This window comes from Schistocerca nitens, chromosome 1, assembly GCF_023898315.1.
Source record: "Schistocerca nitens isolate TAMUIC-IGC-003100 chromosome 1, iqSchNite1.1, whole genome shotgun sequence".
In the NCBI taxonomy this organism is placed as follows: Eukaryota; Metazoa; Arthropoda; class Insecta; order Orthoptera; family Acrididae; genus Schistocerca; species Schistocerca nitens.
In genome coordinates this window covers 370,647,644-370,673,547 of record NC_064614.1, presented here as the reverse complement: position 1 = coordinate 370,673,547, position 25,904 = coordinate 370,647,644, and the positions used below count along the sequence as shown (strand labels likewise).

The window sequence follows — 25,904 nt, the reverse complement described above, 5'->3', positions numbered from 1 at the left end:
TGGAAGATCATTTGACTATATTCTGCTATGGTAATCATTGAGGGCTTCAGGTATTGCTCTCTTGACTTCCGAACACATCTAATTGAGCGTCTCTCTATTTATAGCCCTATGCTTTGTTTTATACCTGTTATGCCATGGTCTATTTCTTTAGAAATTCCTTTACAGTGACTGTATACCATGGAGGTCTGTCCTTTTGGATACATATCTGTCCAGTGCATGGTCAACAGTCTTTTAAATGTGAGCTATAGTTCCTTTACATCATCCTGTCCTGAGCTAATAGTTAAAAGTTTCTCATTGAGGTACAACACTATTGTTTCTCTGTATAGTTTGCTGAGTGTACAAGTCTTTGTGCTTGTTTTAGTTGCCCCTTGTGCGTTGCTATAACTGTGTTATGGTCGGTGATAACAGTTTTGGTGTGGACTTTACAAAGAGGTCAAGTCATTCAACTAAGAACTGGGTACAGTGCTGCAGATTGTGGTCTTTGTTGAAACTCCATAAGCAAGGCTTGTATTCTCAACCCTCTCTGCTAATCACTGGAATGATCCAAGTATGTGAACTATTTGCTCTATGTAGTTTTCAGAGAAGGTAGTTATTAACATTTCACAGGATGTCTTCACATGCCCACCACCAACAAAACTGTAATTATCCCAATTGACTGTTGGATGATTAAAGTCTCCTCCAGTGATTACAGTATCAGTAGGGAACATACGTACAAGTAAACTGAGATTTGCTCTAAAGTTTTCTGTTACATCAGGAGGCAAATCTGGTGGTCAAAAGAAGGACCCTATTATAATTTTTTGCCCACCCTTGGTACAAAGTCTTGCCCTAACAATCTCACATGCAGCCTCCGTTTATATCTTGGTGCATTTGAGTCTCTATGACAAATACGCCACGTCCATCTCCCATTCCCCTATCCTTCGCTACATATTTGAAGATCACACTAGTGTTAATTTCACATTTTAACCAGCTTTCTGTGCCTATCATTATGTGAGCTTCATTGCTTTTTAGGAGCTCTTCGAACTCTGGCACTTCGTTGCAAATGCTTCATCAGTTAACCAATAGGATTTTGGTACTCTCTGTGGGATACATTTCTTTGGATATTACTCTCATACTTCTGGGTTTCCCGCAACTTTCATTGTCTGGAGGGTTGTCTAAGCTAAAAAAAAAAAATAAAAAAAATAAAAAAAAGAGCCCTTGTGCACACCCACACAGTCAGTTACTTGTGTAGCTGCCTGTGATGTGTAGTGCACACCTGACCTATTTAGGGGAACCCTATAACTCTCAACCCTGTGACACAGGTCTAGGAAGTCACAGCCTAGCTTGTCGCAGAACCTCAGAGTCTCTGTTTCAGGCCTTCCACTCCCCTCGGAGTCACTGGTTCAAGCCTTCTATTCAACTAAGAAATGGGTACAGTGCTGCAGATTGTGAGCTTTGTTGAAACTCCGTAAGTAAGGTTGGTGTTCTCAACCCTCTCTGCTAGTCGCTGGAATGATCCAAGTATGACCTTGGAGCCTACACAACAAGCATTGTTTGTTGCAACATGTGCCACAATTTGTAGTTGGTTGCACTGTGTTCCCTCAATGGCTGCTGAAATAGCCTCTTCAACATGCTGAATGAGGCCTCCAGGTGCACACCCACTGAGTATAATTGGTATTCCTCCCCATCTCTTGCTGCAATTTCCCTAAGGGATCCATTATTCACCATACATTTGAACTGCTGACGATTATTAGCCCCCTACCATTTTGCCTTAGCCTCCTCTTGACATGGGACAACACAGGTTTCCCCAAAACAGGCAAAGTGAATCCCACTGACTCTGCTTCAGTGTCAATGAATGATAGCACCTCAAACTTGCTTGTGAGAGGGTTCAGTGTAACATCCCGAGTCCTCTTTCATTCCTGTCTACTCTGTACAGCATGCCTAGACCCGACATTGACATGTCACTCACAGTCTTGGGCTTGTATTTCCTGCAGAAGAGTCAGTGTCCACAGGAAAGGATATTACCTGAGGTATCTTTGGTACCTCTGGTACACAACTCTTGGCAACCCTCCCAGCACACCCATTTGCAGCAGCTTTCATTCACCTACCAGCTGCTTACAAATAGAACCAATTCATCCTCTGCCTGAGAACAGCAAATACAGTGTGGTTGCATAATACCTGGTACAGTATTTTACAGAACAGTAAACAGTTTATGCCTGGTGCTGTATTTTACAGAGTATAAAAACAAATAATTTTGTACTAAATTTGCTGAGTCTCTTTTAATTTACGAGTTTGATATGCTACAAATATTATCAGCAGTCTTTTGGGATATAAGTAATTTATTGCCAAAAACGAGATATCTATTGCAACAGGAAAATGGGAACCAGTTTTACTATTTCTCTGAAGCATTTTTCCAGTTTTGGTTACTAAGAAAGTTTGGCATTAGTGTTATTTTACAATAAATTTACACAATATACACTCTTATTAAAAGAGGGGACTAATATGGCACAGTATGTTTCTTATTCATGGTAACTGTAAATCACAAACACCGGTATACTACAATTTAAGTTATACAAGACACTCATAAATTGTGGAAATCTTTGCAAGTATCCAAAACTTCTCAAAGTACGCCTTTTTCATGTAAATATATTCATGTAAATGTATAATGGAAATTTGGGAGCTTTTAGTTGTGAACGGGGGATATTGTGGCCAAGATTTCTGAAAATACAGTTAACCTTACAGCGGACAATACAACACTATGTTTCTGAAAACCACAGCTTATGTTTACAGTTGATGGTTTAATACTACAGTTTATATCTCAATACCCACACGAGTTTTGATAAAAACAGCACAGAAAGCACATTTAAATTTTACACCAAGTTTTTGTACCTAAGTTTTTAAAGGGAATTTATGTAACACATTTGATTTTACTCTTAAGACAAATGAAGGGCAGGGAGCTGGCTTATATATGTAAGTATGAGTAAATAAACATGCAAATTGCTTGGATTTAGCAATTTAGCTAATTTTGTGTCCCCTTTTATGCTAGTGTGCTCAAGAAAAATGCTGCAGCTTCAGCATATCTCACAAAAACTATGTAAAACGTGATAGCACAACAGACGCACATTTGCTTGGGGTGGCTATCAATCTATCATGTAAAGAACACTGCTAGTGCACTATAACCGCATGCTTGATCTACACACACTGTCTTTTCTGGTAACTTCCGCTACCTCACATTGTAGGACCAACCCCATTTGGCCCTGTAGTCACACTGGCCTCATGCCATGTGACATCCAAACGTCTCTGTACGATTGCATTATCTCTGCCACATGCTTCCACACTTTCATTAATTTCCATATCCTGGGAATATGTTATGTGATTGTACCTGTCTCAGTTAATATGTGTGTATCTCGTCCTTATAACAATAAACAACAACTGTTGTTATATCTAAATATATACCAATACAGGGGCATGAAACAAAATGTGCAGTAGATCATATACTCTTTATAAAAAAATGGTATTGGGGGATAATGCTATCCCCTTTGTTCATACAGAATCACATCATAAAGTAATGAAAAAATCAATTTGGTTGGATAAAAAATCTACTTACTAAGCAGCAGCAGGAGAAAACTTATGTAAACATTAAGTAAGTATGCAAGTGGCTCTTTCTTTGGTGGGAGGGTTGAAGGGAAAGAAAGTGGAATGAAGGAAAAGGACTGGCGAGGTTTAGGAAATGCGTACAGTTCAAAAAAGGTGCCCAGAATCCCGATCAGGGGAGACTTACTGTACAGGATGAGAAGGAAAGATTTTCTTTGTATGTGTTTACTCCTGCCACAGCTTGGTGAGTAGATTTTTTTCCATCCAATTATATTATCAATAATTGATTATTTTTTATTGATGTAAGAACTATACGCTGTTAGACCAGTCTACTGGCTTTGTTCATTTGGCTGGCAGTAGTCACAAAAATAGTGTCTGAAGAAATTGTTCAGTATAATGTAAAAGTTACTCACATATGTGGGAAAGGAGAAAAACTTTTAAAGTTAGAAATGTAGGATCGTTCAGATTCATAAAGAATCTTGCATTGATCAAGTTAGTCAATGACAGAGATGAAGAGGAGAATAATTGAAGGAGAATAGAGGGATAATCAGTATTGTGCTAAATATCCCAAGGGTATTCTGTTGCAAACAGCTATGTAAAGGCCACGAGTATCCTCCTGATGAGGAAAAGCTGTGTGCTAAGTAGTGTGTTGGCAGCAAATGTTCCTCAGTTTACAGTTGACAGTAAAAAACTGCACATAGACCATTACTCAAAAAGATTCATGTGTTAATGCAAAGCCGCTATAAAATAATGAACAGCATTTATGAACTGACTGTGATGGACACTGAATTGTGAGATCTCAGCTTAAAAAATTGCATGTTGTGGTAGTCATAATTTTCATTGTATATTTACCCTCAGACGTATGGATAAAATGATACTTTGGTTGACACTATTATTAGTTATCCTGACCATTTCTTGTGAGTGGAGGTATTAATATAATGTGAAACATTTCCATTGCTTGCTACATTGACCAAACAATATGCAAATTCTTAGCATAAGTGGAATTGATGCTTTGTGTATTGAACAGGTGACAGATTTTTAGACTGTTACTGGTTTGTCATCTGCTATAACTCTCTCATTATGTGCACCGTGTTTTATGGGTACCCATGACTGGCCTGTATATGGGGCACGCACTACCTCATACTTTAACTTTGCAGCAAATAGCAGTACTTGATGTGAGGGTGCAGAGTAATATGAACACTTTACATAGAAAATGCAAATTCTGGATAATCATCTCAACTAAGTTAATTACCAAAATTCATTGAGTCTGCTTTGCTATAAGGGAAAGAAAATTTGACTAAACAAATTAAGAACCACTTCACAGAATTTGCAACTTTTCAGATAAGGCCCACAAATCCATTAGAGAGAAAATGGCAGACTTTAGAAACATAAACTACATCTGCGTTTGCACAAAAACATGTATTGGTGTAACCTACATCTGACAGTGTAATGGCTTGTTGCTTACGTAACTGTCATCCACCGTGACTGATGCTGGTGATATAAATAGCACGGTATCAAAATGCTGTGTGGAGATGGTAGATGATACCATAAAATATGCACAGCTTGTAGGTAGAAGACCATAATTGTCCCTTACAATTTGGAGCTTTACAGCTGAAGTACCTCATAATTCAGTGATCAGATCATTTGTTACTATAGTGCTTGTCTGATAACTGCTTTAGTTTACAGAAGTTTGCAATTAATGGGCTTCAGAATCACAAATAGTAACAGAGAACAGTGACAACCTATTACAAAATCATAAAACTTCTTTGCCATATACTGACTTATTCATTCACATGAGAGTGACATACTTCATCACTAGAGTTGTACATTAATACTGTTCAGTCAGTTAATTTTTTTTATCTGAGAGAATAGAATTATCCATTTAACGCACAGTTTATCAAGTAAAAATTCCGTTGTCATCCTGCTCTACAGCTTATCAGATTATGATTAGTCTTTTTCCCTCACTAATGTATTTTTCATTTTTGGGTTAGCAAAAATATGTCTATTGACTAACAGTTTGGTTGTAACACTTAAAATGCACATGAATTATATTACAGTGAGTACAGGGAATGGGAAAGTATAGTTGACTATAGTGTCTGCTGAATTCATAGTTTCTACAGTAATAAGTATATGCCAGTAGATATAAAAATTCTTTATTACTGAAACTTTTGTTATCATCATTCATAGAAAAAATTAGTGCACATGTACACTGTAACACACTACAAAGAATGAATTTCACTTTGGCCGTATGTTTTATGTGCATCTTTGTATTGTAAATTGACTGCGAAACAAATTTAATTAAAAATATTTCTTGTTTATATATGTACTTCAATGTAACAATCCTTTTTCATTTTTTTCTGCCGTCAGTACTATTGAATGGCAGTTTCCATCTATGTACGTGTTTCCAACACTATTACATTTAAAGTATTTCAAAGAAGTTTTAAAATTCCGACTACAAATTCTACAACCAAGAAATAATTTCTGAAGAAAACAAACACACACACACACACACACACACACACACACACACACACACACATACACACACAGCTTTTTGCCAGCTTGCAGATGGCAGTTACCTATGAGACAAGCATCAAAAGACCAGTCCATACCCTTGAGAGATTTCCAGAGTATATCTGTAGATACAGCTGTTTGCAGACTAAATTAAGAGAATTCAGATCCACTTACTACAAAAACAATTAATATTTTTACTGTCCAAACACGTTTCGGGATCTTTGTGCTGTTGTTAATACTCAGGTGTTGTTCTTTAGAATGTTAGATGCTGTAGGATCTTCTTTATATGTTGTATAGTTTGCCATAGTTTTTTCCTTGGCTTCTGTTCTTATCTGTGTGCTTACATGTTGCAAAATATGCACAGAAACATGTTACACGTTTTAATGAAGAACTCTTGAAAGTTGGACCTTGTTACTTTGAGTATTCTTCATGAAAAATGTGAACTGTGTTTTTGTGTGTGTTTGTGAAACAAATGTGCATTCAGTGAGGACAGGAACCAAGGAAAAAACTATGACAAGTTCTATAATAATGTAAATAGGGTGCTATAGAACTAAACATTCTAAAGAAGACCTGAAAAAATACCTGCTGTCAAAAAATATTTTGGCACTAAAAGTATTTGTTGTTTGCATAATAGGCAGTTTGATACAAAGTTTAAATTTCTTTGAACGGTTTATGCTTTGATTCTTGAGACAGCATGAAAGATTTTTGTTTATATACTTCTTATTGTCAACATTTTGTGGAAATATTTGTTCTGGCCTAACATTGTTCATCATTACAATTATCAGTTGTCTTTTGTAATGAATTAGAAACTTAACTTTCTTCCTCATATCATATTGTACCATTTTCTGCAGATAATGAAGAAAAGGTTTTGTGTATGTTCTATTGTAGGCAATTCTAGCAATTGGAAGGTTCTGGAGATCGATTTTCTAGGACCATTGCCCAAAAATGGCCCATTCAAACGTGCTCGGTGTTTAAACTGTAACCAACTTGGCCATATTCTTCAGCAGTGTCCAGACCCTATTAGGGAGATTTGTTGCTGTATGTGTGGTGCAAGGGGACATACTAAACACACTTGCCCCAACAAAATTTGTTTACAGGTATGAAATTAATATTAATACAATGTGTTTTAGATTACTCTTTAATTTCCTTGTACTTTCATTTGTATTCAAGATGTCATTGCTAACTTTCACACTATTACTAGTACGGGCCACCATGGTTTGTGCCCAGATTATTTATGAGTGAATAGTTTTTTTCTGTATAAGTGCACAAGAGGTACATGCTGAACAGCAGGTTGATAAAATGACCTTCAAATTGACTCTGAATATCAATTACTATGTTTATTGTTGTTCTGAAATAGACATAATGTAAATCAAGAATAACTCATATTTAATCGTGTGAGTGTGTAAACTTAAGAAACCGAGTTTTCTTTCCATATTGGCCGGCCGAAGTGGCCGTGCGGTTAAAGGCGCTGCAGTCTGGAACCGCAAGACCGCTCCGGTCGCAGGTTCGAATCCTGCCTCGGGCATGGATGTTTGTGATGTCCTTAGGTTAGTTAGGTTTAACTAGTTCTAAGTTTTAGGGGACTAATGACCTCAGCAGTTGAGTCCCATAGTGCTCAGAGCCATTTGAACCATTCTTTCCATATTAATAACAAATATAAATAAACCAGTATATACAGTGAGATGATAAAATAATTTATCACATAACATAAACAACCTTTGAAATGAAAATTGTGTTATGTGTAAGGTGACGTACACTAGTTTCCAAAAATCAAGAAAAAAAAAATAACCAAAATATGATCAAAGTGTGGAACATGACACAGCATAAATAAAACTTGTAAATATAGTTCAAGAAGAAATGTTCAAATTCCTTGAAATGTACGAAATGGATATGTTGGTGTAGTCTACCCCAAGTAACTTTAATATGAAATGTGATTACCTGATGCAGCTATGAAGCAATGTATGCTGCTATTATAGTGGCGTACAAGCAAGAAAGCGGGTGCCTGATGTGTCTTTCACAGAAAGAGGAGGATAATACTTTGTTGCATTGTTGTTGTGTGTCCCACGTCACTCTCTTCAGCTTTTGCACATCTCGTTAACTGGCAATGCTGGCACATTGAGCCACTGTTTCTCCTTCTGAATTTCCCTATATAAATTCATGTGCTAATAAAACTCATTCTGTAATTTCTTAATGTAATACTTGCTGTGTTTGCTTTATCTCCTCTCTCTCTCTCTCTCTCTCTCTCCCCCTCTCCCTCTCCCTCTCCCTCTCCCTCCCTCCCTCCCCCCCCCCCTCTCTCTCTTTGTGTGTGTGTTTTTATATCTGTCTCAGTTGGATTCTTAAACTACAAGTATTTTAGTCTCTTCTCATCTTCTTCTTCTTCTTCTTCTTCCTCCTCCTCCTCCTCCTTCTCCTCCTCCTCTGCTCCTCCTCCATCTCCTCAGCTGTCATGTTACTGGGTAGCTTGTACCATCTACTATTTATCATAGGTATTCTTTTCAGGCACAGTTCTTTTACCTCTGCAGAAATGCTTCCTTTTTTATGAAGTTTGTAAACTTTCTTTGCCATCCATTCTCTCTCTTTTCCTCCACTTTTTCTTCTGATAGATTGATAAAGCATATCACTTGACCCGTATCAGGCTGTTCCAGGCCGCTCCATGGGTTAAGGATGCGTAAGGGTGCTCAGGGGCTCGCCAGGCGAGCAGGTGCTGGGGGTATGCCACACACAGGGGTCCACTTTTATCACGTGTGCGCACTGCTGCATTATGTGCCTATCGCTTAGTTACGTCTTGCTACATAGTGACAACAGTGAGTTCTAAAAGTGTCTTGTTGCCATTTGTGCTAAGTTGGGAAGAGTTGTATGGTATCATGAGAGCCGCGCGGGATTAGCAGAGCGGTCTAAGGCGCTGCAGTCATGGACTGTGTGGCTGGTGCCTGCGGAGGTTCGATTCCTCCCTCGGGCATGGGTGTGTGTGTTTGTCCTTAGGATAATTTATGTTAAGTAGTGTGTAAGCTTAGGGACAGATGACCTTAGTAGTTAAGTCCCATAAGATTTCACACACATTTGAACATATGGTATCATGATCTTCATGCAGAAGAATTTAGCAAGACACACAGGAATGCAGCTGACATCATATCTATGTTTGGCTCAACTTATGGTTGTAAACTACTGTTTTCTATAATGAAGAGAGTAAAAACTGCAAAAAGATCCCAGCTGTGTGACCCAACACTTAGATTATTCTGTATGTTGCAGCAGAACTTGACTACTAACACCGAATATTTCATTAATTGTGAATAAATGGAACTGTATTTCTCAAACTAAAATATATTTGTACATTTGGCCAATATTAATGTGTTTTGTTAACTATAAATAGTCACCTTGTATTGCCTTGTCCATGGTCTCCTCCATAGCCACTGTTTTGTGCACAGTGCTGCATGTAAGCTGCTTGCCCAGCCCTGTCCACCTGACCTGCATCATTGCATGAACATGCACAGGCTGTTCACTCACTCCTGCCTACTGGTGCCCATGGGCTTCCGACTCCTCGCAGCTGAGGTCTTGAGCTCGAACAGCCCGACCTATATGATCTATTTGTCTACTTTTTCTGTCACGCATTTTCTCATGTTATTGGTTTGTTGTGTCATTCACTATTCTTAACGCGTCATCATTGTTTATTTTCTCAATTCATGATTCTCTAGCATGTCTCCAGCACTAAATTTTGAATGCTCTAATTTTATTTTTATTGCCTCCTCCAGAGGCCCAGCTCTCAATCCATACAATGCTAGACTTGATAAAAATTTTGGTGAGGTACTTTTCCATCTTCGTTGACATCCAGTTTTAATGTTAATATCTCTCTTTTGTGACTTGATGCTTTGGCATGTACTGATCATTTTGCTTCTGATTTCTCTTCCTCTTACTCCATCTTTACTTCTCATTCTAAGCTTGTACCATCCCTTTTTATGTATTGTTTATATATTTATTTTTACTTGGAATTTTGGCTCCCGAAGGGAAGTATTGTACAGCCATTCTGTCGCCATGTCATTTCTACAGTTCTTTCAGTTGACTTTTCCTTTTGATACAGTTAACAGCCCTGTGACATAAGCCTCATGACAGAATAAGATTGTTTTGTGAAAGATCTTGTATGTCCCTTTATTATTTGTGTGGTGAATATCTATTTTTGGAATTCTCACAATAATTTTGCTTCACGAAATTGACTTCATACTTTTTACCGCAAAGGTTTCAGTAAATTCAAAGGTTTTTCATTGATCTGCAGCCATTAATCTCTGCTTTTGCTACTCGTGCAAAATGTTTCTACATAGAAGAATATTTACATTATGACCCTACTGTTACCTTCCTGTAATTATCTATTTCCCACCGTGTACATTTTTTATCATTTCCATCAAATTCCTATGTGCACAATGTTAATTCACACCCACTTTTGCATTAACATAATTTTCCCAAAATTTACACTTCATGAAATAATGTTCATGGGGGGAAGAAAAAAGAAGAAAAAAAACTGATTTAATTGACGTAAAATGATGCTGGCATGGCATTGACCTTCAAATAGTGTTTACAAACATTACATGGTTAACTTTCATGACACCAGGATGCTCCACTTAGCAGATCTGAATCAGTAAAAAAACACTTTGTGCTTTGTCTCCTGCCACTGTCAAGCTCTGCTCAGTATGGTGGCTGATGGGAGTAACTAGGTTTGTTCAGATAAAGGTAGCTTGACTGATAACAACCATTTTCAAACTGCCTTTACTGCAGATGCGCAGCTTTGCGATTGTCAAGACACATTAGTTTCATTTGAGCAGCTGCCAGAGAGTTACTTTCACTGCTACACTACTTCTACTGTGATAAAAATGAACCCTGTGTTTGGTGCGTTCACTGCTCAAACATTTCTTATCCCACTTTTGCATGGAATTTCATTGATTGGTCACCTGGGCCACTAGTTGTCAACCCTGAGTTTATTTTTATGCCGTGCTGGATTGCATTGTTCCAAAACGAAAATGCTGTGTTTGGTAGTTATCATAAGCAGTATGCACAGTAACAAAATGCCACACTTAAATACACCGATGCTTTAAGAATCTATCAAAAGTACATTATTTTTTGTGTAATTTGATGCAATTAAAATGGGTAAATGTTACTTTGTTGTATAATTGTGTTACCTTCAATCCATCTCTGTTTACCGTTCTGAATCAACCTACTTTCTAATCTTGTACTTTATGAATCCTATCTTGGACCTATATAGTCTTTACGGCCTCCAGAAAGCTCTCAAAACAAGTACACTGTTATAGCAATGCAGATAAGTGGTGCCTATGTTTTATTTGTGTTGGCAAGTTTTGTTTTTGAATGCCTTGATGAAAAAGGCTATTTTTTAAACACAAGGTTCCTGTTGTACGAACGTAGCCATTCGTTTTAAGTCACGTACTTCGAGTGTGTACATTTCATTTCTTGCTATTACTTCCAACAGACTCAGTGGAATAGAATGTGAAATAGATGAATAGTTGGAAAAGAGATGCTGTACATATATCTGTTGGCTTTGTGCTTTTCATTGCTCATTTCTGAGTGAGAAAGTCTGAGCTAGGTGGAGAGGGCAACCAGACATAGTACAGTGTCAGTATCTGCTCTCGTGTTGTGCACTAAATCACTCTTAATTCTTGTTCTTAGATATTAAAGTTCAAGAAAGTTGTTATACATAGTTTCAAGTTGAAATTAATTTTGCCTCATTAATTTTTTTTGAATTCTCATATAACACCAGTCAATTATGCACAGTAGCAACATGATCAAAATAACTCTGAGAATGTATGGTCTAAAGTTTTTCCATTCTTTTATTAATCTGAATTAATGAAAGATAAAAGTGGGGTGTATAACGGTATAAAAAAAAGTTCACAAAATATGTTGTACATATGAACCAATTACTTTACCAAAGAATGACATTCTTAAAATTTAAAACACTAACAACATAAATTAAAAATTAATGTGAAGACTTGTAATCAAATAACCTTTTTTTTGTCTGTGTGTGTGTGTGTGTGTGTGTGTGGAAGGCAAACTTGTAAAAACTCATTTAGTTTGCTAAAGCTGTCGATATATTTGAAATGAAGCACTACTGACAAAATTTGCCTCCTTACTCACCTTCAAGTGAACATTTATGAGTGTATGTATGCATAGCATTAACAGAGTCTACATTACATCTTAAAAGCAGCAAGAGATCAGAAAACATGCCAAGAGCACTGGAATTTTGTAAACCACACTAAAAATTACAATTCTTCTTCAAATGCACATTTGTATGTCCAGATTCACAATGAAGCTTACTGTGTGGTTTTTGGAATGCCAATTTTCTTAGAATAATCTATCATGTTTAGTTCTTTATTATGGCCTAATAGGTGATCTATTGATGCTATACTCGTGAGGAAATGAAAATGTGCACATGAATTAGAGTAAACATTTGAAAATATTCAGTAGCGTGTAATGGAATACATTTTTCAAATAAAGTGACTGCCTCAGTGGAATAGAATAGTTCATTTTATTTGAATAATAAAAGCCAAATTTCTTTAGCTAGCTGACCAAAAATAAAAAATAAAAAAAAATTCCGGTGTTCTGCAAGATGAGTAATGCTGCTAATAACATGTAGTTAAAATTATTAATGAGATAGCTGAAATAATTACATTTTATTTTAGTCTTCTGTGAGTGTGTTAATGTATTTGAATTCACTCGATATCATCCAGTCATAGAAATGTATTTTGTTTCCATGTGACATGAGAGCTGTACAGGAAATAAAAACACCAGAATAGTGACAACGTAAACCTGAGGTCTACACCATTCAATTTCAGATAGCTGTGCACATGCACGAGTCTGGCAGCTTGGGCACACCAGAAAAATTTTTGTGGGTAGCGTCGTGCTGCTTGCACTAGTTACCGTATTTACTCGAATTTAAGCCGCACTCGAATCTAAGCCGCACCTGAAAAATGAGACTCGAAATCGAGGAAAAAAAATTTTCCCGAATCTAAGCCGCACCTGAAATCTGAGACTCGAAATTCAAGGGGAGAGAAAAGTTTTAGGCCGCACTTCCAAATCGAAACAAAGTTGGTCCATTGTAATATGAGACACAATTTAGGTTAAATGAATGACGATACAGCTGTAGTAGTTTGGTTCGAGTCGTAAGCTTAGCAGTTAAGCTTTACCAGGTAGCCGTTGTTATGCGTCAGGCGCTCAGTCCGTATTTATACGGGTACCCTTCCTTTTTCACGTGCTTCGTCTGGTTTGAATTGATTGCTTATTTTTCTTTGATCTGACAAGTGCAGTTCTCTTTGTTATAGGTGTTTCCGTCACTCAGAGCTGAAAATGTATTACTGTACTGTGTCATGCATTGTTTGTCGCATGCTGAAAGTGAGGGTTTACGGCCTGTCGCCGCTCGCGGCATGGCTTGCTTTTGTGCACGCTACTGCCGCTTACAATTAAAAAAAAACAAAGAGAGGAATCGTCTCATTAGCGAAACAATGGCAAGAGACTGCTATTCGTTGCTACTTACACTGCTGCTTTCTTTGATAATGATCAACAAGAACCAAATAATAGACTGCGTATGATAGAAGATGTTCTGAACGAGAATTTAGCGAAATTTTTTTCCGTTTGAAAATCTTTGCAGGCGCCTCTTTAGTACATTACATTATGCACAGAAATTAGAGTCATCTTAGATTTAAAAATCTAATCAATTGCCGTGCTTCATTTCTGACTGTATCACTATTAGGCATAAGAATAATACGAATATAAACATGACATGGTATGTATATTCTTCCGAGTCTGCTGTTGTCTCACTCTAGTTTCGTAGTTTATTAGGCGGACAGGATTTAAATGAGATAGCAGCAAACACGAAAGAATACATGGCAAAATGTTTATATTTGTATTATTCTTATGGTGAAGAGAATACTTCATGTAATTCACAATTCATAAAAGTTCCTATTAGCAACCATTTCTTCTCACAGTTAGGAAAAAATTCAGAAAGCAGAGCTGGCCATATTGACAAATATCCCAAACAGTCTTGCCAGTCGGATTTTCGTAGTACATTGAAATGCTGCTACGTTCGAAGAGGAACAATACGGAATTTGTATTTACTTCGTTGGATAATGTATGAAAATGCAGTGGTCGAAACTCGGGGCGGAGAAAAAAAAGCTCGAATTCCACCCTTTTTTTCTTATTTATTTACTGACGCAGAGGTTTTGGTGCTAGTATTTGTCTTTGTGCCTGTGAAGCATGCCTGCGTAGCGCTACATATATTCGACGACAGAAGTTAGTTGTGGTGGCACCTACCAACATTTTTCAGAACTTCCGCTTACTTTGCACCCGATTCTAAGCCGCAGGCGGTTTTTTGGATTACAAAAGCTGGAAAAAAAGTGCGGCTTAGATTCGAGTAAATACGGTAATGCCTTTGTCCTCTATGTGTTGCTCAAATGTTTTTCTTTTAAATAATGTAATGCTGCACCAGTTGTGGTGTTTTTTTCCATATTCAGCATGAAATGTTTACTCTGCATCTGCAGTTTACTCTAGTATTCATAGTAAAGTGCCTGGCAGGGGGTTCATTGAACAATGTTCAAGCTATTTATCTACCATTACACTCTTGAACAGCGCACGGGAAAAACAAACATTTAAATCTTACTGTGAGAGCTCTGATTTCTCTTATTTTATTATGGTGATTATTTCTCCCTATTCAGGTCAGCATCTGTAACTATTTTCACATTTGGATGAGAAAGTTGGTAATTGAAATTTCTTGAGAAAATCCTGCTGCAGTGAAAAACGACGTGGTGTATATTCAGTGCATACCTTGGGGGCTTAAGTCCCAGTTTTTGCCACAAGCCCTTCTGGTACTCCCTAGTGTCATTTTTGCCTTGGAGCAGATGCTCTTAATGTGAGGGGTCCATGTTAGTTTCTCATCTAAGGTTACTGCTAGATATTTCACTATCCCTTTCACTGGTAGAGTTTCATGGAAGAGCTTTAGGTTCCAACTTGAGTGTTGGATACGCCTCCTCGTGAATGGCGCCACAACAGTCTTCTTAGGCCACAACAGTCTTCTTAGGATAAACCCTTAGAGCCTGTTTAATGCACCAGTCTTGTACAATGTCCAGTCCTCCTTGTGCCATATTTCTAACTGTGTCAGTAAATTTGCCAAGTATTACTATGACAAGGTCATCTGTGTATCCTTGGGAGAAGCATTGTCTGGAATTTAGTTCCTCAATGAGTACATTCACCACTAGATTCCACAATAAAGGGGACAGAACTCCTCCTTGTGGGCAACCTGTAGTAGTGTTAATTACCATCTTTTCATTCATTATGGTAGCCTCTACCTACCTTCCACTAAGTGTGGCCCTGGTCCACTGACATATAGTGGTCCCTAGGTCATGCATCCCTGCTGCCCTTACCATGGAATTGAAGGTCGTGTTACTGAAGGCCCCCTCGATATCCAGGAAGATGCAGAGGGCTATTTCTTGGAAGCGAAGTGCTATCTCCACCCTCCCGAGTTGATGGAGAGCTGTCTCACATGATTTACCTGGTTGATATGTGTGTTGGTTTGAATGTAGAGGGGCCCTAATTAGCCTCCTTTCCCCTACTTATACATTAACCAGTTTTTCCTATATTTTGAGAATGGAGGAGGACAGACTGATTGGTCTCATATCCTTGGCCGTGGTATGATCAATTCTCCCTGGCTTTGGAATGAAGACAACCTTCACTGCCCTCCAAGCATTGGGAATGATTCCTACTGCTAGGCTAACCCTGAATAACCTGCATAGGACTCTTATGAGATTCTTTCCTGCCTGTTGCAGGAGAGCTGGAAAGATTCCGTCTGGGCCAGGTGACTTGAATGGTTGGAATGTTCCCACCGCCCATTGGATTTTATTGAAGTCGACAAACAGTATAAGTGATGCCTTGCCTGTGTGTGTGGTTTTCTATGTAATGAGGGTTGCACAGTACCATACAACAACAAAAAGATGATGACGGTGCAAAAGAAGCAGTACAACACACAGGCATCACACAAAATACATATATAAATATTTGCAGTTGGCAATGAGAATAAATTCTTGAAACATGATGTGCGAAGCATGGAAAAAATACATAACTGGTGCAGTGCTTCATTATTAAAATAATGACTGGCCCTGTTACAAGCTTTCCGAAAACATTGATTATGATGAATGAATGCATAGTGTAGTTGACAAGCTGCAGACTTCATTTCTTCAATGTATCTTGTTCTGATCTACATTTTCCCACAAATTCATTTTGTAGCTATTTGTTTACATTGTGCTGGGTCTGCTAGTAGCGCTTCCAAGCAATCATAGATGTCAGTACTCTCCTGAAACAGTGAGCGAGAAACCTAGCAGAAGTTCATCTTTTCATTTGTATTTTTCCATATCGCAATTGATAGGGATTGGAGGGTTAATAAGGAAAGTAACACAATAAGGAATGATAATAATAAGGTAGACAAATAAATTTTTCAAACTTCTTTGGATAGCAAACAACTAAAATGTTACTCCACGTCACTTTACAATGGCTCCTCCAGTCACTGTTACGTGTTCCCATTTTTCTTCGAACAACTAGATAGATTGTACTTGTCAAATAAACATTTGAAACAAATATACTCACGGCACCAAGAACATCTAATGACTGCAATCTGTCGACAGCTAGACTGTTCCTTCCGAAGAGTCAGCAGGAAACAAACTTGGTTTATATTTTAAAATATGTTATTTTTAGAAATTAATTTTGATGTGTACCACGCATACGATATCATTGCCTGAAAAATCAGTGCTGAAAGCTGGTTATGAATCATGCTGTGAATAGTTATTGCATCTGTGCTGTTGTGCAATTCCCGCTGGGTTTCCAGGAGCACACTGCAATTCTGAAGCCCGGAAATAAAGTTTTTAACCTGGTGATAGAAATAAACATTCCATGGCTGGCACACAGGTTTGTAGTTTGGCGGTATTACTTTTACTGTGGACGTTGGCTGACCCTCGCCGTCTATAAACTTTGTGTCACATATTGTAGTATTAATTTTTCCACTCCAGGAATCTGATATTAGACAAAACTTGTTATCAGAAACGTATGGTTTTTAAAACATTCTCAAGAAATTTTCTGTAAATTGCATTCGTCAGTTTCCTGGATTTCGAGCAGGTAATGTAAACATTTTTCAACAAGTCGGTTAAATGATTGACCTCTTCTATAACCCGAGGACCAAATGTAACAACTGTTTCCTGTAAACACAGGGAAACCTTAGGCAACACTTTTCTAGAGGCTGTGATGGCATATTGTGCCGTGTACGAATGTGTTAGTTTGTTTTTACTATCAACTGCGACAAGAGTTCGTTTTTCTCCCTTATGCGATTTAATGTGCGTCGAATGTTCACCCGATACTCACATCCTGTTTGATTGGTGTTGATCATGTAATCGCAATTAAAACCGGTCATAAGTGATGCCGTTTGTGTGCTGGAAAGAGCCGCCACTTTCTGTTGTTGTTGTTGTTGTGGTCTTCAGTCCTGAGATTGGTTTGATGCAGCTCTCCATGCTACTCTATCCTGTGCGAGCTTCTTCATCTCCCAGTACCTACTGCAGCCTACATCCTTCTGAATCTGCTTAGTGTATTCATCTCTTGGTCTCCCTCTACGATTCTTACCCTCCACGCTCCCCTCCAGTACTAAATTGGTGATCCCTTGATGCCTCAGAACATTTCCTACCAACCGATCCCTTCTTCTAGTCAAGTTGTGCCACAAACTCCTCTTCTCCCCAATTCTATTCAATACCTCCTCATTAGTTATGTGATCTACCCATCTAATCTTCAGCATTCTTCTGTAGCACCACATTTCAAAAGCTTGTATTCTCTTCTTGTCCAAATTATTTATTGTCCATGTTTCACTTCCATATATGGGTACACTCCATACAAATACTTTCAGAAACGACTTCCTGACACTTAAATCAATACTTTTTGTTAACAAATTTCTCTTCTTCAGAAACGCTTTCCTTGCCATTGCCAGTCTACATTTTATATCCTCTCTACTTCGACCATCATCAGTTATTTTGCTCCCCATATAGCAAAACTCCTTTACTACTTTAAGTGTCTCATTTCCTAATCTAATTCCCTCAGCATCACACGACTTAATTCGACTACATTCCATTATCCTCGTTTTGCTTTTGTTGGTGTTCATCTTATACCCTCCGTTCAAGACACTGTCAGTTCCGTTCAACAGCTCTTCCAAGTCCTTTGCTATCTCTGACAGAATTACAATGTCATCGGCGAACCTCAAAGTTTTTATTTCTTCTCCATGGATTTTAATACCTACTCCGAACTTTTCTTTTGTTTCCTTTGCTGCTTGCTCAATATACAGATTGAATAGCATCTGGGAGAGGGTACAACCCTGTCTCACTCCCTTCCCAACCACTGCTTCCATTTCATGTCCCTCGACTCTTATAACTGCCATCTGGTTTCTGTACAAATTGTAAATAGCCTTTCGCTCCCTGTACTTTACCCCTTCCACCTTCAGAATTTGAAAGAGAGTATTCCAGTCAACATTTTCAAAAGCTTTCTCTAAGTCTACAAATGCTAGAAACGTGGGTTTGTGTTTCCTTAATCTTTCTTCTAAGATAAGTGGTAAGGTCAGTATTGCCTCACATGCTCCAACATTTCTACGGAATCCAAACTGATCTTCCTCGAGGTCGGCTTCTACCGGTTTTTCCATTCGTCTGTAAAGAATTCGCGTTAGTATTTTGCAGCTGTGACTTTCTGTATATCTTCTGTGTATTGTACCTCCTTATGAGAGACATAGTGACATGCCGTTGATGAATTTTATACTCCAATTTGAAATTTCTTGCCAAAGATAATGATGCAGCAAACGTAAAATCCTTGTTGGGCATATATTGAAGCGCTGCACGTGCAGCCCACTCCTGAAGTATTCTCGTTGTTACATTCTCGTTACGACAATGAGATTCGACAAATTGGTTGTATGTCCACTTATTTATCGCCTGGTAATTGTCATATTTTGTCCCTTCTTTAACGACATCACTTTCCCACAATTTCAAGTCCTTCTTTCTTTTCAGGGCTGTTGTTGCTCCATTCTTTTGCTGTGTTTGTAAGTTCCAATTTGGATGATTCATGGCTAATGCTGCCACCTTTACTTTTACTTCGAGGGGTATAGCGCTGTAGTTCAATCGTTTAGTAACCGGTTCATAATACTCATCGGGAACAGATGAGGCACATATTCCCAGTGACATGGAAATTTCCAAAGTGTTATGACCATTTAGCGATTCACTAGTCGGGGTATCTTCCACTGAATCACCTTCTGCTTTGTCTTCATGGTATAGTACCTCAGTATCAACAAAATTCATTTCGTTCGTCAGCTCCAAAAATCACTCGACGATAGCCACTCCTGTCAATCTGGAACGCTGAGAAACAGAACTGCCTGCTTCCAGTAGTGCATTGATAATGCATCTGTCTTGCAACACTTTTACCAACCAAAACACAGCGTCGGTAACTTCCCGCTTGCCATCATCTGTGACAGGCTCCCAACTTTATATTACAGCGCTAGTCGAAGGGTGTACATCCTCCATTATTCAAATTACGCACCTGAAAGACAAACAATAACTAGTTACGACAGCATAAACAGACGAGCTAATTACTACAAACCACATACAGTACTAGTCATATGTTACTTATAGAAGAACACTGTATTCATTCACAAAACGTATTTCATTCGGCGCATTAACTATGGAAAAATCACTACATGTATCCGCGAGGTTCGCAGCAGCCTAATGACGGAAAACAACTCTTTCTGATTGACTTCTATAAGGCTCGTGCTGGACACCACTATTCCAGGTTCACAACTATGAGATGACGAAGAGGCAACCAGGACAACGTAACTCTCCCCGTGTGCATTCTGTCCTGTGCCTCGCTGTAAAGAAGTGTCGTGCGGTTGGCTATCTGTGACCCCTCGTGAGGAATTCGCAGCACTCTTACTCGGAGTTGTTTTCATGTGACCAGTCTTAAAAGTTTAATACTTTACTATCAATTGGGATATGGAAAAATACAAACAAAAAGAATAACATCCGATAGGTTTCTTCGATATTGGAACCCGGGTTTTCTGGTACCCAGCCAGTTACCTTGGCCGTTGCACTATCTGCGCTGTCGGCGAAATGCATTTACCAGGTGGATACAGAAGCAGCAGTTGTAAAAGTTTCTTTCCTCGACTTCTGGAAAAGTTTGCATTTGCGGACCCCATACCTAATGATTAAAAATGCTCTATTTACAATTATCTATCGATCTTTCCAAATTGAGTCGATTGCTCGTCATAACCTTTAGGGGTGATTTTCTCAAAATTGCAGGGGTGTTGATCCAAAATATCTTAGTCCTTCGTTTTAGGTTGTACACAAACGACCTACCAAATTTGAGCCGAATTGGTTGGCCGTGTCTGAGGCCTTCCCCTTGTAAGTGGTGGAGACCATCTTGATTGTTTCTCTCATGACTCCATGCAAGATGTGACATACATTGTTCCAGCTGTCAAACGGGGTGATTTTGGCCACTGGGGATTTCAGACAGTATAGTTTATCTACTCTTTCCCACTGCATAGCAATAAATTGCCACTCATTTTCATTTCAGCACACCAGTTATTTAAAGTGTGAGATAGTATTCATTGCGTTCCATGACTTTTATTTTGGGTCAGTTGTTTACCTAGTAAATATATGATGAACAGTCTCATTGTTGGAAGTTTGCACATTATCATCAAGATGGAACAATCATGACCAGTGGTAAAGTATTATAACTGTAATTGTCAACGAGCTTAGTGGCCTATAGCAATGAGGCATTTCCTGCACAAGTTTGTTGAGTTTTTCATATAAATTTATAAAATAACAATGGCTTTTACAAAATTGTCTACTGTTTAGGGTGATTTCAGACAATTCCAAGAACATATAAAAGTAGGAAAGGTGCTAAAGTACGATGTAGTTATGACCTGGAACTTTTAGACAAAGCCATTCAAGATATTCATCGTGGCAAGTTATCATGTAGAGAAGTGTGTGATTTATATGATGTACCTAGATTGAACCTTCAAAATAATGTGTGGGTAATACAAAAGAAAGAAAATAAGAAATAAAAAAAAAGAAAAATGGGAGGGCAACCAGTACTAAATGAGAAGGAGGAAGAAGACAAAATGTTGAAGCAAGGTAACTTCAGGGCTGCATATTGGGGATTTTCTTTCACTAAATTCAATATTAGATATTTAGTGAAAGGCTATGTTGATAAATCTGGCTGAAAAGAGAAGAAATTTTCTAACAGTTTGCCAAGAGAAGAATGGGAAGGTAACCAGTATTAAATGAGGAAGAGGAAGAAATGGTGAAGCAAGTTATCATAATAAAACTGACCAATCCTTAATGATTGACAACTTTAAAATGTGTCATAAGTCACTAAAATCAAATAGGAAGAATTAAAAAAAACTGTCCAAATTCCCCCTCCCTCATATACTATGAATTTTTTGACAGAGATTTGAAAAACTCATGTGTTTGAAATCACCCCAGTCCATGGCGTGAATCAGACACTTTATTTTTTGTATTCTTTAGTTACATAAACAAAGAATTTATGCACTTGGGACAGTGAGAAGAAATAGAGTACGAGACTGGAAACTATCTGCAGAGGTTGAGCTGAAGAAACAAGCAGAGGTACTTCAGTAGAGTATGTTGCAGCTGTGGATTTGCTGTTCTTGCTGGACACTAACTTTTGCATGAAGCCACAAGGTATGACAAGAAACCAAACTCAGGAATAATAATACCATGTCCACGAATAATAATGCTATACCGTAAACATACGGGAGGTGCTGATCTTCCTGAAAGCATCATGAAGAGACATAAAATTCTTATTGAAGCTTTCTGAATTTCTCATAGAGATTGCTCACTGTTTGTGTCATTCTGCTCAAACTTCAACAAAAGGAGGAAGGCCAAAGAATGATCCGGAACATAAGATACAGTTTAAGAAGACAAAGTGGTCTGTAGGATGTGAACCTCCACTAGATGTAAGGCTGGATCAAGTAGGTCATAAATCATCATGCATGCAAGTGAGACAGAGGTGCAAAACCCCAATGCATAATGGATTAGTCTGATTGCTGTGTAATAAATGTGCAGCTGTGTTATGCTAGCGCAAACACAAGAACTACTTCATAACTTTTTGTGTAAAGTGATTTTCAATTGTCTGGTTAAAAGTACTGCATTAAAGGGTAAGTCAAAAATTTGTACTTCCCAGACTGTTCCACTGTAATTTTATTTCTCCCAAGTTTGTAGAATTTTGCTCTGTGGGTGAGCCAACTTTCTGCTGTGCAGACATTTGTAGAAGCCCCCCCCCTCCTCCCCCATCTTTGCAACAGAAAACCTTCAGTAATAAATACTGTGTATCTATGTGGTATCTATAATGTATGATTAGTATCTGTGGTCAAGTCACAATAATCATTTAGATAGCTGATTCAGTGGTTCTACCAAGCATGTCTCATTTTAATTTAGAAAAATACTGAAGCTCGTTCATTTGATCCAAGTTTAGTGTTATACAACATAGCAAATTCATGAACTTGTGACTGTACTAACCTGGTTGTAGATTAAAGTTCCTCAGTGATGCGCTTTGAATTAAGTCTCATATTCTGAAATTGCTTTTATGGGTACTTGGGAATTCAGTGACTTTTTTCATGATTCTGAATTTATTCAAATTAGACATTTCCTTTTGAATGCTGACCAGTTTGTCTTATCTTAAGTTTATATTCAATCAACATTTCATGATAATGGCAACAAATTTTGTAAACATAATCTTCCACAGATCGTAGTTCTTCAAACAACAGTCAGTTGCGCACAGTCCTTAGAATGAGGCACCAAACACATTCAAAATGGGTAAAGATAAAGAAAACAATATTTTAAATGCACATTACCAGACACAGTTACCATATGTAAGCTGTAACTAATGAGAGTTCATGAAGGATTCACTAAGTTCGACTTTTACAAACACTATTTATTTATTTATTTATTTTCATTTTGTGGCCTTCATTGGACCACTCTAGCCAACTTTATACAAGGAATTTTTCAGTTTCCTGTCAGCCCAGTATTTCTTCATTCTCTCAGATCTCATCCTTCTTTCTTCATCGGAAATCACCCTTCCTATTGTCTGCTTGTTGATTCTCATTTGCAGTCTGGTTTGTTTGTCTGCGAATTTCCTGATTTTGTCAGTTTTGTTTCTTAGATCTTCCAATGTGATCTGTAGCTTATCCATATCTTGCTTGATTTCTGTAATCCACTTAATGTTGCACTTACTATTCCACAATTTTTCTATTATTCTCCTGATGATCCTGTTCTCTGGTGTTCTGATTAGATGTCCAAAAAATTAAATGCGTTTCTTCCTGATTGTACCCATTACTGGTTCTGTTTCCTTGTAGACTGTTTCATTTGTAGCTACTCTCCAGTGTCCATCTTTCTGGTACAATTTGTTGATGCCGGCCGCGGTGGTCTAGCGGTTCTGGCGCTGCAGTCCGGAACCGCGGGACTGCTACGGTCGCAGGTTAGAATCCTGCCTCGGGCATGGGTGTGTGTGATGTCCTTAGGTTAGTTAGGTTTAAGTAGTTCTAAGTTCTAGGGGACTTATGACCTAAGATGTTGAGTCCCATAGTGCTCAGAGCCATTTTTTAACAATTTGTTGATGCATGTTCTGATGATTCTTCTCTCTGTTTTGAGTATTTTGTCTATTTGTGCAGTGTTAGTTGTTTTGAAGATGGTTTCACTTTTGTACTTTATTTCTGGTTGAGTGGCTGTTTTGTAATTTTTTAATTTTGTTACTATTGGCATGCTCTTTTTGTTGTAGATGTTCTTGATGATATATTGTGCTCTAGTCAATTTGGTTATTCTGTTATGCCATGTTGGCTTTTCATTGAGGTTATATGTTATGAATTCTCCCAGATATTTAAATTTATCTAAAATTTTCATTTCTTGGTTTCCTATGCCAAATTTGTTTATGAGTGGTGGGTCAGTTAACATGATGACTGTTTTTTCAAAGGATATTCCAAGACCAATTTTCTGTAGTGAAGTAACTTGAATCCTGAATACTGTTGGACAAGAGAGAAAGGTCATCAGAAAATCCTAGACAATTTAAACTTATGTTGTCTATAGGTCTTCCAATTTGGATATAGTTTGATTTAATCTTGTACCATTCCCTCATTATGTATTCTAAAGCACAGTTGAACAGCTGGGGTGCCAATCAATCTCCTTGTCTTAAACCTGTTTTTATGAGAAATGGCTCAGTGTGTTCCCTCCTGAACTTGACTTTTGATACAGTGTTGGTTAAGGTGAGTTCTATCAGATTGATTAATTTTGTGTGGAGCCCAAAATTTCTTAAATATCTGGGAGAAATCATAACATATAACCTCAATGAAAAGCCAACATGGCATAACAGAATAACCAAATTGACTAGAGCACAATATATCACCAAGAACATCTACAACAAAAAGAGCCTGCCAATAGTAACAAAATTAAAAAACTAGAAAACAGTCACTATGAATACAGTCATATGCTTTTTTAAAGTCCATGAAGGTTATTACAAGAGATCTATTTCGTTTCTTGTAATATGTGATGGCTAATTTTAAAGTGATGATCTGTTCTGCACAGCTTCTCCGAGGTCTGAAGCCTCCTTGGTACTCACCTAATTCTTTCTCTAGTTGCTCTTTGATCCTTTTGTATAGGATTCTGGAGAAAATCTTGTATGTGCAGTCTAAGAGAGAGATACCTCTGTAATTATCTGGGTTGCCTTTATCTCTTTTTTTGTGGAGTGGGTGGATTATGGCTGTGGTCCAATGTTCGGGAAACTTTTCTGTTATCCAGACTTTTGTTAGGGCTATGTGTAAGGATGTTCAAACTGTATCACTGGCATATTTCCACATTTCTGCAAAAACTTGGTCTTCTCCGTATGCCTTATAATTTTTCATCTCTCTGAGTGCCGTTTCCACCTCTTGGATTGTTGGAGGATTTATGAGATCAGGTGGAGTCTTGATGGGTGTGTGTGTATTAATTGCTAAAAGTTCCTGGGGTTCTTTACAATTCAAAAGTTTACTAAATACTTTTGCCATGATTTTGGCATTTTCGTTGTCATTATGTGCCATTTTTTTTTTCCATCTCCCTTTTCAGCGTTAATGTGGGAGGGGCATTAATTTGTGTGAACTTTCTTCTGATATTTTTGAGGTTGGTTGCATTTTCTTCTGTTTTATGTGTTTGAAATTTTAACCATGCATGATATCTTTCTTCATGAATTTTGTCACATTTTGAATTCCACCAGACTTGTCTTTTACGTGGGTTCAATGCGGCTAAATTTTCTGCTTGTTGCCTGAGAATTTGAACCAGTTCTTCTAAATTATCTGTCAGTTTTATGTTTTGTGTGACTTCTCTGTATTTATCATTTCTAATTAATTGGTGGAGATCAAAGTTCCTCTCTCGTTTATTGCATTTTGGTTTCTTTTTTAGTGGTGTGAGCTTAATTTTGATTTTGACAATGTAATGATCTGAACCTGTATCTACCCCTCTTAATACTTTAACATTGTAGACACTTTATTGAAGAAGTGTTAATTTTGTGCCTTCTATGCATGAATTGTCATAGACAAGTGTTGTGACTCGCCTATCTTTCAAAGTGCCGCCGCGCAGTTATGCGCGTTCTCTACATGCGGCGCTGTCTGCCAGCCATGCAGCAGCAGCGCCACCTAAGCGGCCAGCCAGCCAGCGGCCGCTAGACTTGGACTCAGTTATGATTTGACTGTTAAAGTGTACACACGTGTTACTCTGTTTACT

At 38.0% G+C, this 25,904-nt stretch overlaps 1 protein-coding gene across 2 annotated transcripts in view; it reads left to right on the top strand.

The window, feature by feature from the left end:
* LOC126248884 (uncharacterized) overlaps positions 1-25,904 on the top strand; it is a 122,185-nt gene that overhangs the window by 64,021 nt on the left and 32,260 nt on the right. For both annotated transcript variants that reach the window (XM_049950355.1, XM_049950346.1), the window contains one exon: positions 6,973-7,181. In XM_049950355.1, the coding sequence (XP_049806312.1) occupies positions 6,973-7,181 (209 nt within the window). The remainder of the gene's footprint in view (positions 1-6,972; positions 7,182-25,904) is intronic.